General features: G+C 59.4%; 1 protein-coding gene across 5 annotated transcripts; it reads left to right on the plus strand.

Moving 5' to 3' along the window:
- Window positions 1-1,933: 1,933 nt before the first annotated feature.
- On the plus strand, window positions 1,934-10,448 carry Pik3r2 (phosphoinositide-3-kinase regulatory subunit 2). Of its 5 annotated transcripts, XM_027394738.2 has the most exons (16): window positions 1,934-2,052; window positions 3,312-4,010; window positions 5,973-6,065; window positions 6,264-6,314; window positions 6,406-6,537; window positions 6,610-6,808; window positions 7,275-7,360; window positions 7,502-7,610; window positions 7,699-7,797; window positions 7,874-8,054; window positions 8,141-8,266; window positions 8,590-8,732; window positions 8,895-9,071; window positions 9,261-9,332; window positions 9,433-9,603; window positions 9,755-10,448. In XM_027394738.2, exons 2-16 carry the CDS (start codon window positions 3,689-3,691, stop codon window positions 9,957-9,959), a joined length of 2,166 nt encoding a protein of 721 aa, XP_027250539.1. In that variant the 5' UTR covers window positions 1,934-2,052; window positions 3,312-3,688; the 3' UTR covers window positions 9,960-10,448. The 5 variants fall into 5 exon arrangements, with proteins under 5 accessions (XP_027250539.1, XP_027250540.1, XP_027250542.1 ...); XM_027394739.2 differs by lacking the exon at window positions 6,264-6,314; XM_027394741.2 differs by lacking the exon at window positions 1,934-2,052 and having other exon boundaries at window positions 3,431-3,511.
- Window positions 10,449-11,187: the final 739 nt, after the last annotated feature.

Here is an 11,187-nt window from a genome sequence, read left to right on the forward strand (position 1 = left end):
AGGAGTTTGCTTAAGCACTTAATCCAAGCCAGGCTGCATCCCAGCTACCTAGAAGGCTGAGTTCCAGACCAGCCAGGGCAATGAAGACAAAAATCCCACCTCTAAAATAAAACTAAACATAATAAAGTATATACCATAATCCTAACACTGGGGAGGGGCTGAAGCAGAAGGGTCATGAGCTCAAATGCATTCTGGGCTCATAACAAGACTCTCAAGTAAAATATCGTTGAAGAGATGGCTGAAGCACTTGGCTGCTCTTGGAGAGGACCAGGTTGATTCCCATCACGCGCATGGTGGCTCACAGCTAGCCACCCGTAACGACAGCTCCAGGTGGTCTGATTCCCTCTTCTGACTTCCACTGGCACCAGGTACTCATGGTGCAGAGACATACATGCAAGCAAAACACCCAGGCACAAATAAGAATTACAAACAAAACAACTGTAAGGACTCAGATATCATGCTGGTCTGTCACCTGGCAGAATGCACTCAGGCAGTACCCTGGTCAGCCAGGGGTCCGTGGAGTTTGCACACAGGTGCAAAGGACCCCTTAAAAGACAGAACTGGCTCACTTACTGGTCTTTTTGTCCCTCATCTCTTTCTGCTCTTTCCTGCTGTTCCCCTGGGGCAGACCGGGCTTTTCCTGTCTCCCCCTTCTCTCCTGTCCTCTGTCTCTTTACCTCTTTTCTCTTCCTTTCCCCTTCCATCTCTGTTCCCAGTTGGCCAACAACCTACCCCGCTTAGCTCCCTTCCTCAATAAACTCCATGTGGGTTTGTTTAGTTTTGTAGTTCGAGCTTCATCGCCCAGAGCTGCAGAAAAAAAAAAAAAAAAAAAAAAAAAAAAAAAAAAAAAAAAACCAAAGCTGGGCGTTGTTGGTGGCTCACGCCTTTAATCCCAGCACTCGGGAGGCAGAGGCAGGCGGGTCTCTGTGACTTCGAGGCCAGCCTGGTCCCCAGCGCAAGTTCCAGGACAGCCTCCAAAGCTACACAGAGAATCCCTGTCTCGAAAAGCCAAACAAATAAACTAAATTCTTCAATGAGTAAGCTCATCTTTCTGTATTTTCTCTTAAGTCCCAGTCGCAGAGGTCCTGCACTTACAAGCGGCTGGTATTTAAAGGAAACAGCCCAGGTCCTCTGCAAGAGCAGCGAGCACCCTTAACCGCGAGCTCTCGCCGCAACCTCAGTCTTTGTGCTGGGCGAGAAAATAAGTACTCTTTCTGAAATGAGCCGAAAAGGCTCGACTCTTTCCGGTGCTCCCGCTAATAATTGCCCTCGGCCACGCCATCTGCCAGCACCAGCCGCTATTTCCGGAAACAATCGTGCTTCCGGGCCTCGGTCCGCCGCGCGTTCTCGCGCGTGTTGGGCCGGAGACGCTTCGGTTGTTTCCGGACGCCGATGGTTGCCATGGGAACGCCTTCCCCTTCCACCGGCCGCCTAACTCCCCCGGTTACCGGGCGAGCTTCGGCAATTTCCGGAGGCGGTTGGCGGCCTGCAAGTGCCGCCCTCTAAGACCTGTGTTTGAGACGCTCGGCTCTTCCCAGACGCGCCCCGCGGTGGTGCCGCTCCCCAGCTTGGTGAAAAGCAAACCCGCCGCAGCAGTTCGTCTCTTGCGAACGGCTCGGGCGGCTCGGTCCCGCTGAGTCCGGCCCTCCGAGTCCGGTTTCGGAGCGAAAGCGTCTCCGACCCTGTTTCCGTTCCCCTCTACCGCCCGACCGCGAGCCCTACAGCCCCTCGAGCGCTCTCCCGACTCGGCTGCTCTCGGCTATTTCCGGGCACCCTCGGCTGTCTCGTGGCTAACGGCAGTCGTCCATTCCCGCGGGAGTACGTTCGGCTGTTTCCGGAAGCATACCCGCGTACCTCGGTCCTCGGGCTCCACCTCGGTATGGGGTGGGGGAAGGGCCGCCCTCCCGGCCCGAATGCGCTCGGCTATTTCCGCCCGGGGGCGGGCCCGGCGCCTCGGAAGCTCGGCAGCGACGGCGGCTGACGCAGGGATCCCGCGGCTGCGGCGACGGCGGCAGCGGCGGCAGTGGTGGTGGCGACGGCGGCCGTGACTCGGTGAGTCGATGGCGGCGGCGGGGACACGAGGAGCTTGGGGGGGCGCGCAGAACCGGGCTCCAGGCCGAACGTGGAGCGGTGCAGCCTGCGGGGTGGAGACGGTGTCTCCAAGGCCAGGAGGTCCCCACCCGCACCGGGGCGGGGAGCTTCGGGGCACGACCCGTGCTCCGGCCACTTCCGGCGTCCCGGGGGGCGTTGGGGTGCACGAGGGTCCAGCCACTCTGGTGCGTGAGCTCGTAGACTGGGTGCACCCTGGGCCCGGCCTTTTGCCTCTGGGGTTCCTCGGCACCCCCCCCCCCTTTCGTGTGCAGACGTGCTTGGCGCGGGGGCGGACGAGAGGCTCCCTCAGGAGACGCCTCTCCGACCCTCAGTTTCCCTACCCTGTAGCATGCCGGCCACAAGGGTCCAGACAATGAGTCACGCCGGGTACCCAAGGACCATTAAGCCCCGAACCCCGCTAGGACACCTGCCCCTGATCCCCAAGATGTGGGGATGAAACCCAGACCCTCCCCTTGGCACTTTTCTGAAAGCCACTGTGCATCCTAGGCAGGAGACTTCCACCGGCAGACCTTTGCAGGGACCAGGCTGTCTGTACATGGACTGCCCTATCCCCACACGAGGACCTGTCACCCTCAGTCCCCCAGCAGGATGCACAGAGGACCGAACTGCAGGCTGGAATGGGGACCCAGGCTAGGCCACTGCCCTGCCATCTGCCGTGGTGGTTGGTGTCCAGCTTCTGTCCCCATCCTGCTGTGGCACCACGGTGCCCATGGTTCTTCCTGGCACCTCCCCTCTCGAATCACCAGAGGGCCCCAGATTAAGGCAAGCTGGGACACCCTTGCACCCTGCTTCTTTCTTTGGACACTCACTCAGGCCTCAGCTCTTGCTAGGCTATGCCCACTGCTCAGCTGGCTCAACCCCTCCTTGGGGTCCCCCAAATTCCTGTTATCCTCTAGGGACCATTCCTGCCTTGAGTCTAACAAACCATGTGGCCTCTGCCTTTGTCCCTCGCTTGATCTTGAGCTTGGGTGCATCTTCTGTTGAACCTTAGCTCAGTGGGGTCCTCCAGGGACCGCTAAGTCTGTGTCCCCATCCCTGGTGGAGACACAGAAGCATTCAGCACCCAGCAACCACGAAGGAAGCATGTTAGTGTGCCCTCTGCAGATGGGGGAACTGGTACTCAGAGCAGTACAGGGACCAGCCCCAAGGTCGCTGGGAAATTCTGGCAGGGCTCACTCTGCCTTATCCATGTCCTCTAGGATGATGTCCCTGGCTGAGCATGGTAGCGGCCTGTGGTCTGGGTTTCCTCATCTGGTGTCAGGCATACACTGAAGAGCCAGCAAGCTTGGACACCCATGTCCCAACTCATGACAGAGTGATCTACTTGCCCCAGCCTGGCCATCTGATGTGGTACACAAGCTGAGTGACTTGAGAAAAGACCAGGGACATCCTCCAACAGGTGACTAAATGGTGGACTCTGACAAGTGGCTTTTAGTAATGGCCAGCTAGACATGAGCGGCCCCTGAGGTCGCCTCTGACTTCCGGAAGTAGAGGTCTGCAAGTCTACCACACAGGCTGCTCCAGCCCATGGGGCCTCGGGAGCCACGTGACTGTCCAGACCCTACCAGGCCCAGCCATGGCGGGCAGTGAGGGCTTCCAGTACAGGGCTGTGTACCCATTCCGCCGGGAGCGGCCTGAGGACCTGGAGCTACTGCCTGGAGACCTACTGGTGGTGAGCCGTGTGGCTCTGCAGGCACTGGGCGTGGCAGATGGAGGGGAGCGCTGTCCACACAACGTGGGCTGGATGCCTGGCTTCAATGAGCGCACCCGGCAGCGAGGGGACTTCCCTGGAACGTATGTGGAGTTCCTAGGGCCTGTGGCTCTGGCTCGACCAGGACCTCGCCCACGAGGCCCCCGTCCATTGCCCGCCAGGCCCTTGGATGGGCCCTCTGAGTCAGGTGAGCAGACACCGTAGAAAAGGACCCTGTCCCTTCAGACCTCAGGCCTTCTCCCCAGTGAATTGGTGGGAAGGCTGTATGGTCAGGCTCTTGTTCAGGAAGTGAGGGTATGTCACCCTGGTGACAACTGTGGTGAGTTGCTGAGGGTGGAGGCCCTCCCTCGGGCAGCATGCACAGCCAGTGCAAAGGCCCTGAGGCAAGTTCACAAAGCAGCCAGCAAGGAGTGAAGAAGGGAACTTGAGAGTGAGTGTGTAGAACACAGAGGCCTCCTTCACACCACAGACCATGTTCTCCATGGGAGCCTCTCAGCCTCAAAAGTGGCCATAATCCCAGAGAATGTGGGAAGTCTGGTCATGGTGTACGGCACAGTGGGAGGCAAGGGCCCCACAGGCCTGTTGAAGACACTCAGGCAGCCAGACATGGTGGCAAGTGCCAGTGATCCCAGCATTGGGGAGGCTGAGGCAGGAGGATCTTGGAGAGTTCTGGGGCTGCTTGTGGAGAACTTGTGTTCAATGCAAACAGTGCATGGCTGGAGTCCTTTGCTTGGGGTGGATCTGCAGCACAGCTGAACTCTGGGAGGTTGGCTCAGGCCACACAGCATCTGGCGTCCCCAGAGCCCAGGCCTGGGCCTGAGAGCTGCAGGGCCCCAGCCCATCCGGGCTCGCAGCCAGAGCCTGTGGCTGCCCCAGTAACAGCCGCCTCCCTCCCCAGGCTGGCCAGGGTCCAGCCACCTCACATGCCCCGCCTTACCCTCAAACCTTCAGGGCTTGAGATCAGCTCTCTGCAGCCTCAGTTTCCCTACCAGCAAAGGTCCCACCTCCAGGCCCTGAAGAGCCACCTGGAAATGCTCAGCCAGCTCCCTCAGCTCGCCCTGCTTCTCTCACAGGGGGTGAGGCCTTTACCTGTGTACCGCACTGTGGTCCTGAGCTACCATGCCCCTCCTCCCCTGTCGGCAGGGTGCTGCCCACCTCCTCTCTCCACCTGCCTGCCAGTTTGTGGGGGGAGTTGTTCTTTCATTTTACATACAGCTGGGCCAGCTCCACTCAGAGAAGCCCCGCAGGCCCTGGCTTGTCTCTGCTTTGTGCCAGGGCGTCCCTGCCGAGGGCCAGAGCCAATCCAGATGGTAGGAGCAAGCAGATCCTTGCCGTGGCAGGACACCTGTACACAAAAGGCCCTTAGGGGACCCAGGCTCCTGGAGGGGACTGGGCTGGGTGGGGGAGGGTAGGAATCCGGGGTGTGGTGCCTGTCATTGCCAGCACTGGGAGACCCAGGAGAGAATTGCTACAGTTTTGAGGTCCATGTGGGCTACCTAGCAGGACCCTCCTTCAAAACAGAGTCAGATGTGGTGGCCCAGGCCTTTATATCCAACATGTATGTAGAAGGCAGAGGCAGGCATATCTTTGTGAGTTCCAGGCCAACCTGGTCTATATATTGAGACCCTGTCTCAGAAATAAAGCCTAAAACAACTACCCTCTGATTGTTTCCCTTGGAGTTTAAACCCAGAGCCCTGTGCTGGGTTGCACAGTAGGCCACAGTAGAGTTTCAGTGGCTGTCACAGAATCACTGCGAAACCACATGGGTCCAACCATAGAGGCATTTAAAGTGGTGGAAAGGGCTGGTCTCTGCTTCCCAGCTTGAGTACAACAGTGTCTCTGTTGCCACTTTTTTGTTTTTGGAGAAAGGTTCTGTGTAGGCCAGGCTAGCTTGGAACTGGTGATTCTGCCTCTGACACCTGAGTGCTGGGTGTCTGCCCCCACGCCTCGATCACAAGGGGGGGGTGCCTCACCAACTGTTCCTGGATTTGTAGATTCCTTGTGGTAACTTGAGAAATCATTTCCCACTAATTCAGCCCTCCTTGTGGCCCCAGGTTCACAAGCTGGGCCTCCGCCATCTGCAGCCACCCACGCTGACTCCAGCAGGCATAGAGGGGATGGGGGCTCATGTCCTGTCCCCTCCTTCCAGGCCTCACACTGGCAGACCTGGCAGAGCAGTTCTCCCCACCTGACCCTGCTCCGCCCATTCTGGTGAAGCTGGTAGAGGCCATTGAGCAAGCAGGTGAGGTGCAGGCTGACTGTGGCCTAGCATTCTGTTTGTCTGAGGTCGAAGCCCATTCCTACCCAGGGCCATCCTGGTCTGTACATGGGAGGAGGCTGAGCCTGTATGCTGTGGGAAGGGGTGAGGGAGGCCCAGTGGGGAGGTGGCCTGGGGCCCATGTGACAAAGGTGGTCGGTCTCATGGGTCCCCTTTACCCAGGGCTGGACAGTGAATGCTATAGTCGGCCGGAGCTGCCCGCACCTCGGACAGGTCAGGGCTCTGCTTGCTTCCCTCTGCTGATGGGAAGGGTGGGCACATGCACCAGGCTGGACTGTAATGCCTCGCCCGCCCTCACCTGCAGACTGGTCCCTGAGTGATGTGGAGCAGTGGGATCGAAACGCCTTGTACGATGCTGTTAAGGGCTTCCTGCTGGCGCTGCCTACACCTGTGGTGACTCCTGAGGCTGCAGCAGAGGCACACCGGGCACTGCGGGGTAAAGCCTGGGAGGCGTGGGTGGGGGTAGGTGGGTGGTCCCTGGCCTGGCTGACCAGCTCTCTGCCTGCAGAGGCTGCAGGGCCCGTGGGGCCAGTGCTGGAACCCCCAATGCTGCCACTGCACCATGCGCTCACACTGCGGTTCCTGCTGCAGCACCTGGGCCGTGTGGCCCGCAGAGCACCTGTGCAGGCCACAGCTGTCCACTCGCTGGCCAGCGCCTTTGGGCCGCTCCTACTGCGCACACCTCCGCCAGGGGGTGACACTGATGGGTGAGTGGACTGGACCCTTGACAGCAAGGGGCTGGGTAGGTGTGGTCAAAGGCACATAGGTGTGGCTCTAACTGTGGGGTGGGGGGGCTGCTTTGTGGGGACAGAAGGCTGGGGTTGAGCCAAAGATGGGGGCTGGGGCCTGCATGTAGGGGTGCAGTTCTGTATATGGGCAGGACTTTCTCTGTGAGGTGGAACCCTGCTGGGTGGGGGGACCTAGGCTCCAGCATCTGGGGGCTAGAGTGAGTGCTACAAGCAGAGCGTGTCAAGTCTGCACCAGCAGCTGTGACGTTATAGGCTTCCTTGTGTTTTTCCTCACGGTGAGCACACATGGGCACCGATTGCACATGCTCACCACACCTGTCTTCTCACACCGCCAACTGTTACCCTCCGCACCTGCCATACATGTGGGATGGAGTGCGAGGCGCAGCTGTCACTCCCAGGCCTTGACGCCTCCACTTCCCCCTAGGAGTGAGCCTGGGCCAGGCTTCCCAGTGCTGCTGTTGGAGAGGCTGCTGCAGGAACACGTGGATGAGCAGGATGCCGCCCCCCCAGGTGACTGACAGGCCTCTCGCTCCTGACCCGGGGGGGGGGGGGGACAGTTCATCCCATTCAGCCAGTACTTAGCGGGCTCGTGTTTTCTGCAGGTGCAGTATGCACTTGGTGCGTAATACATGCATGTTTTCCTGTTCCCAGCACTGCCACCCAAACCCTCTAAGGCAAAGCCGGCCCCCACAGCTCTGGCTAATGGAGGGAACCCGCCCTCGCTTCAGGATGCAGAGTGGTACTGGGGGGACATCTCCAGGTACTTTGCTTCGGTGGAGGGTGGGCTGCCTGAGTGCATGTGGGGGGTGGGCAGGCCCGGTCAGTGACTCCCTGCCGGTGCTCCTCAGGGAAGAGGTGAATGAGAGACTCCGGGACACGCCCGATGGCACATTCTTGGTCCGAGATGCATCCAGCAAGATCCAAGGAGAGTACACGCTCACCCTCAGGTGGGGCCAGAGCCCAGGCAGTGGGAGGCCAGGGGTTTGGGGCCACCCATGATGCTGACCCCACCCCCACATGCAGGAAAGGCGGGAACAACAAGCTGATCAAAGTCTTCCACCGGGATGGCCACTACGGCTTCTCCGAGCCCCTCACCTTCTGCTCCGTGGTGGAGCTCATTTCCCACTACCGCCACGAGTCGCTGGCCCAGTACAACGCCAAGCTGGACACACGCCTGCTCTACCCTGTGTCCAAGTACCAGCAGGTGCCTTCTGCCCTGGGGGCAGCATGACGGATGGGTTGGGCCTGGGTTTTGGAGCAAAAACACTGATGGTGTGTCCTGGGTCCCAGGACCAGGTGGTGAAGGAGGACAGTGTGGAGGCTGTGGGTGCCCAGCTCAAGGTCTACCACCAGCAGTACCAGGACAAGAGCCGCGAATACGATCAGCTGTATGAGGAATACACACGGACCTCCCAGGTGCCTGGGCTCTACACATGTAGGGATTGAGCTGGGGGGTGGTTAGAGGGGGAGAACAGGATAGTTCTCCACGTGTACCTAGTGCTAGACACCGTTCCCTCCCAGTGGTGGATGCTCAGGGTTCCCAGGAAAGGACCTGAGTGAAGGATGGATCTGGAGAGTGGAGTTTTGAAGGCTGAGTAGGAGTTCATGTAGTGCCGGTAGCCAGCACTAGAAAAATGTTGCTCCCCGTGAAGGACACAGTTGGAACAGTCATCCTTCACTGCCAGCCAATGAGGGCCTTTAAGGGAGTTCTGCAGTTACTGAGATGAGTCCATCCCCAGGAGCTTCAGATGAAGCGCACAGCCATAGAGGCCTTCAATGAGACCATCAAGATCTTCGAAGAACAGGGCCAGACGCAGGAAAAGTGCAGCAAGGAGTATTTGGAGCGCTTCCGGCGAGAGGGCAATGAGAAGGAGATGCAGAGGTGCGTAGGCGGGGCAATGAGGAGGAGATGCAGAGGCTCGAGGGCTCCTGTGCCCATTGCGGTGGAGGAGCAATGCAGGAGGGAGAGGAAGGCAGCAGGTTGGTGGTGAGTGGAAGTGGGCTTTGGAGGGAGTGTAGGAGTTTACCAGGCCCCTCCCCTCAGGATCTTGCTAAACTCTGAGCGGCTCAAGTCACGCATCGCAGAAATCCATGAGAGCCGCACAAAACTGGAACAGGACCTGCGGGCGCAGGCCTCGGACAACCGTGAGATCGACAAGCGCATGAACAGCCTCAAGCCGGACCTCATGCAGCTGCGCAAGATCCGGGACCAGTACCTCGTGTGAGTGGCGTTGCGCTCCCGCTCCCACGCAGCAGGGGGCGCCCGTACGCAACATTGCTGCCCCCGCCTCCCGAGCTGGGAAAGCACCGATGCCCTCTACAGGCAGCCGGAGATACTGCACTCAGAGCCCACTCCAGTTTGCCTTAGTTTCCCCTGCAGACAGGCGCTCACCTACCTCTCCCCTGTCAGGTGGCTCACCCAGAAAGGTGCCCGACAGAGGAAGATCAACGAGTGGCTGGGGATCAAGAACGAGACTGAGGAGTGAGTGACACCTGCAGGGGCAAGGAGAGGGGCATTCGTGTGAGCTTGCCAGGCGGTGGGGGATGAGTGACCAGCGCCCCCTCCCTGCTTCGCCCCACAGCCAGTATTCACTGATGGAGGATGAGGACGCCCTCCCCCACCACGAGGAGCGCACGTGGTACGTGGGCAAGATCAACCGCACACAGGCAGAGGAGATGCTGAGTGGCAAACGGGACGGGACCTTCCTCATCCGGGAGAGCAGCCAGCGAGGCTGTTACGCATGCTCCGTGGTGTAAGTGCCTGGTTGGGGTCGGGTGGGGCATTCACTGAGTGTGCATTGACCACCCACTGTGTGCTGGGCCCTACCTAGCCAGGCAGGAGGGTGGGGTGGGGTGGGGAGGGGGCACGGCCTCCCCTCTGAGCCACTCACTGTCTGCCTGCAGGGTGGATGGCGACACCAAGCACTGTGTCATCTACCGCACGGCCACAGGCTTCGGCTTCGCGGAGCCCTACAACCTGTACGCGTCACTGAAGGAGCTGGTGCTGCACTACCAGCACGCCTCCCTCGTGCAGCACAATGATGCGCTCACGGTCACCCTCGCGCACCCTGTGCGCGCCCCCGGGCCTGGCCCACCCACGGCCCGCTGAGAGCCCCTGCCTCGTCCACACCCCTGTCCCTCCCGACTGTGCCTGCCATGTTTACAGAGGCTGTGGGGGGAGCCTTCGTCTGGGCGCCCTGAGGATTTTTAAGCCATAGCTCCTGGGGCTGGGGCAGGAAGGAACTCCGCTGGGCAGTTTCCAGGAACTCAGCTTGGACACTCGGGGCCGGGCGGGACCCGCCCCGCGGACCCCAACTTCCCCTCTAAAGGTTGAAGTGAAACCAGCCGCAGGGGGTTACCCCACAGCTGCTGAGTTCACCCCACCCCCACCCCCACCCCACCCCAGAAGGCACAATTAGAACTCCAGCCACCGCCTGGCCATGCCCAGGCCCTGCGCTGTTCTCCCGACTGTGCAATCTCCTCTCCTTTGGGACAAGGACCCTGGTGTCACTGCCCTTGGACCCCACACCTGCCCAGTACTGACGGGCAGCGGGTTTTGTACGGTACATTTATTGCGAATATGAAACATTGTACCTGTTGGCTGAGTGTCTTTGGGGACTGGGATTCTTTTTTTTTTTTTTTAAGATTTTATTTATTATGTATACAGTGTTCTGCTTACATGTATGCTTGCACACCAGAAGAGGGCACCAGATCTCATAACGGAGAGCTGTGAGCCATCATGTGGTTGCTGGGAATTGAACTCAGGACCTCTGGAAGAGCAGTCAGTGCTCTTAGTTCTGAGCCGTCTCTCCAGCCCGGGGACTGGGATTCTTGGCCCTCGTGAGCCACAGACTGTGGCCTGCCTGGGGTCACACTATAGGCACCTATCATTTTCATTACCACGCGTCCTTTTCTCCCTCAGCACCAGAGAGGTTAAGACCTCATCCAGGATCACAGAGCACAGTGCTGTAAGTCAGTCTCTGCCCCATACTCGGGACCCCAGATCCGAGTGCCACTGCTCCAGACTGCTGGGTCACCCACAAGTTTGACTCTGCTCAAGCAGGTGCCCGCTGCGCCTAAGCACGCCCACACGATCCACTTCCCTGTCGGGAAGAGAGGTGTCAACAACCTTTCAGGCCATCCAAGAGGGTGTCTCATGTCCCCGGTCTCCCTGAGTGATGAGGTGAGGCCATGTCGAGCCTGCACACCTGTTGAGCAAGTCCCTAAGGGCCTGCCTGTGCTCATTAGCGAAAACAAAGCCCTAATAGCTCTGCCCTGGGGTGGGTACACATCAAGACTTAACGCTCCGGAGTACTCTGCCCCAGCCTGTGTCCGAT

The sequence above is a fragment of the Cricetulus griseus genome (genome assembly GCF_003668045.3).
Source record: "Cricetulus griseus strain 17A/GY chromosome 1 unlocalized genomic scaffold, alternate assembly CriGri-PICRH-1.0 chr1_0, whole genome shotgun sequence".
Taxonomy (NCBI): Eukaryota; Metazoa; Chordata; class Mammalia; order Rodentia; family Cricetidae; genus Cricetulus; species Cricetulus griseus.

Coding starts and splice junctions, on each gene's coding strand:
- Pik3r2 (XM_027394738.2), top strand. CDS start 3,689: ATGGCGGGCAGTGAGGGCTTCCAGTACAGGGCTGTGTACCCATTCCGC. Junction 7,798..7,873: donor GAGTACACGCTCACCCTCAG/GTGGGGCCAGAG, acceptor CCCCACATGCAG/GAAAGGCGGGAACAACAAGC. Junction 9,604..9,754: donor TGTTACGCATGCTCCGTGGT/GTAAGTGCCTGG, acceptor GTCTGCCTGCAG/GGTGGATGGCGACACCAAGC.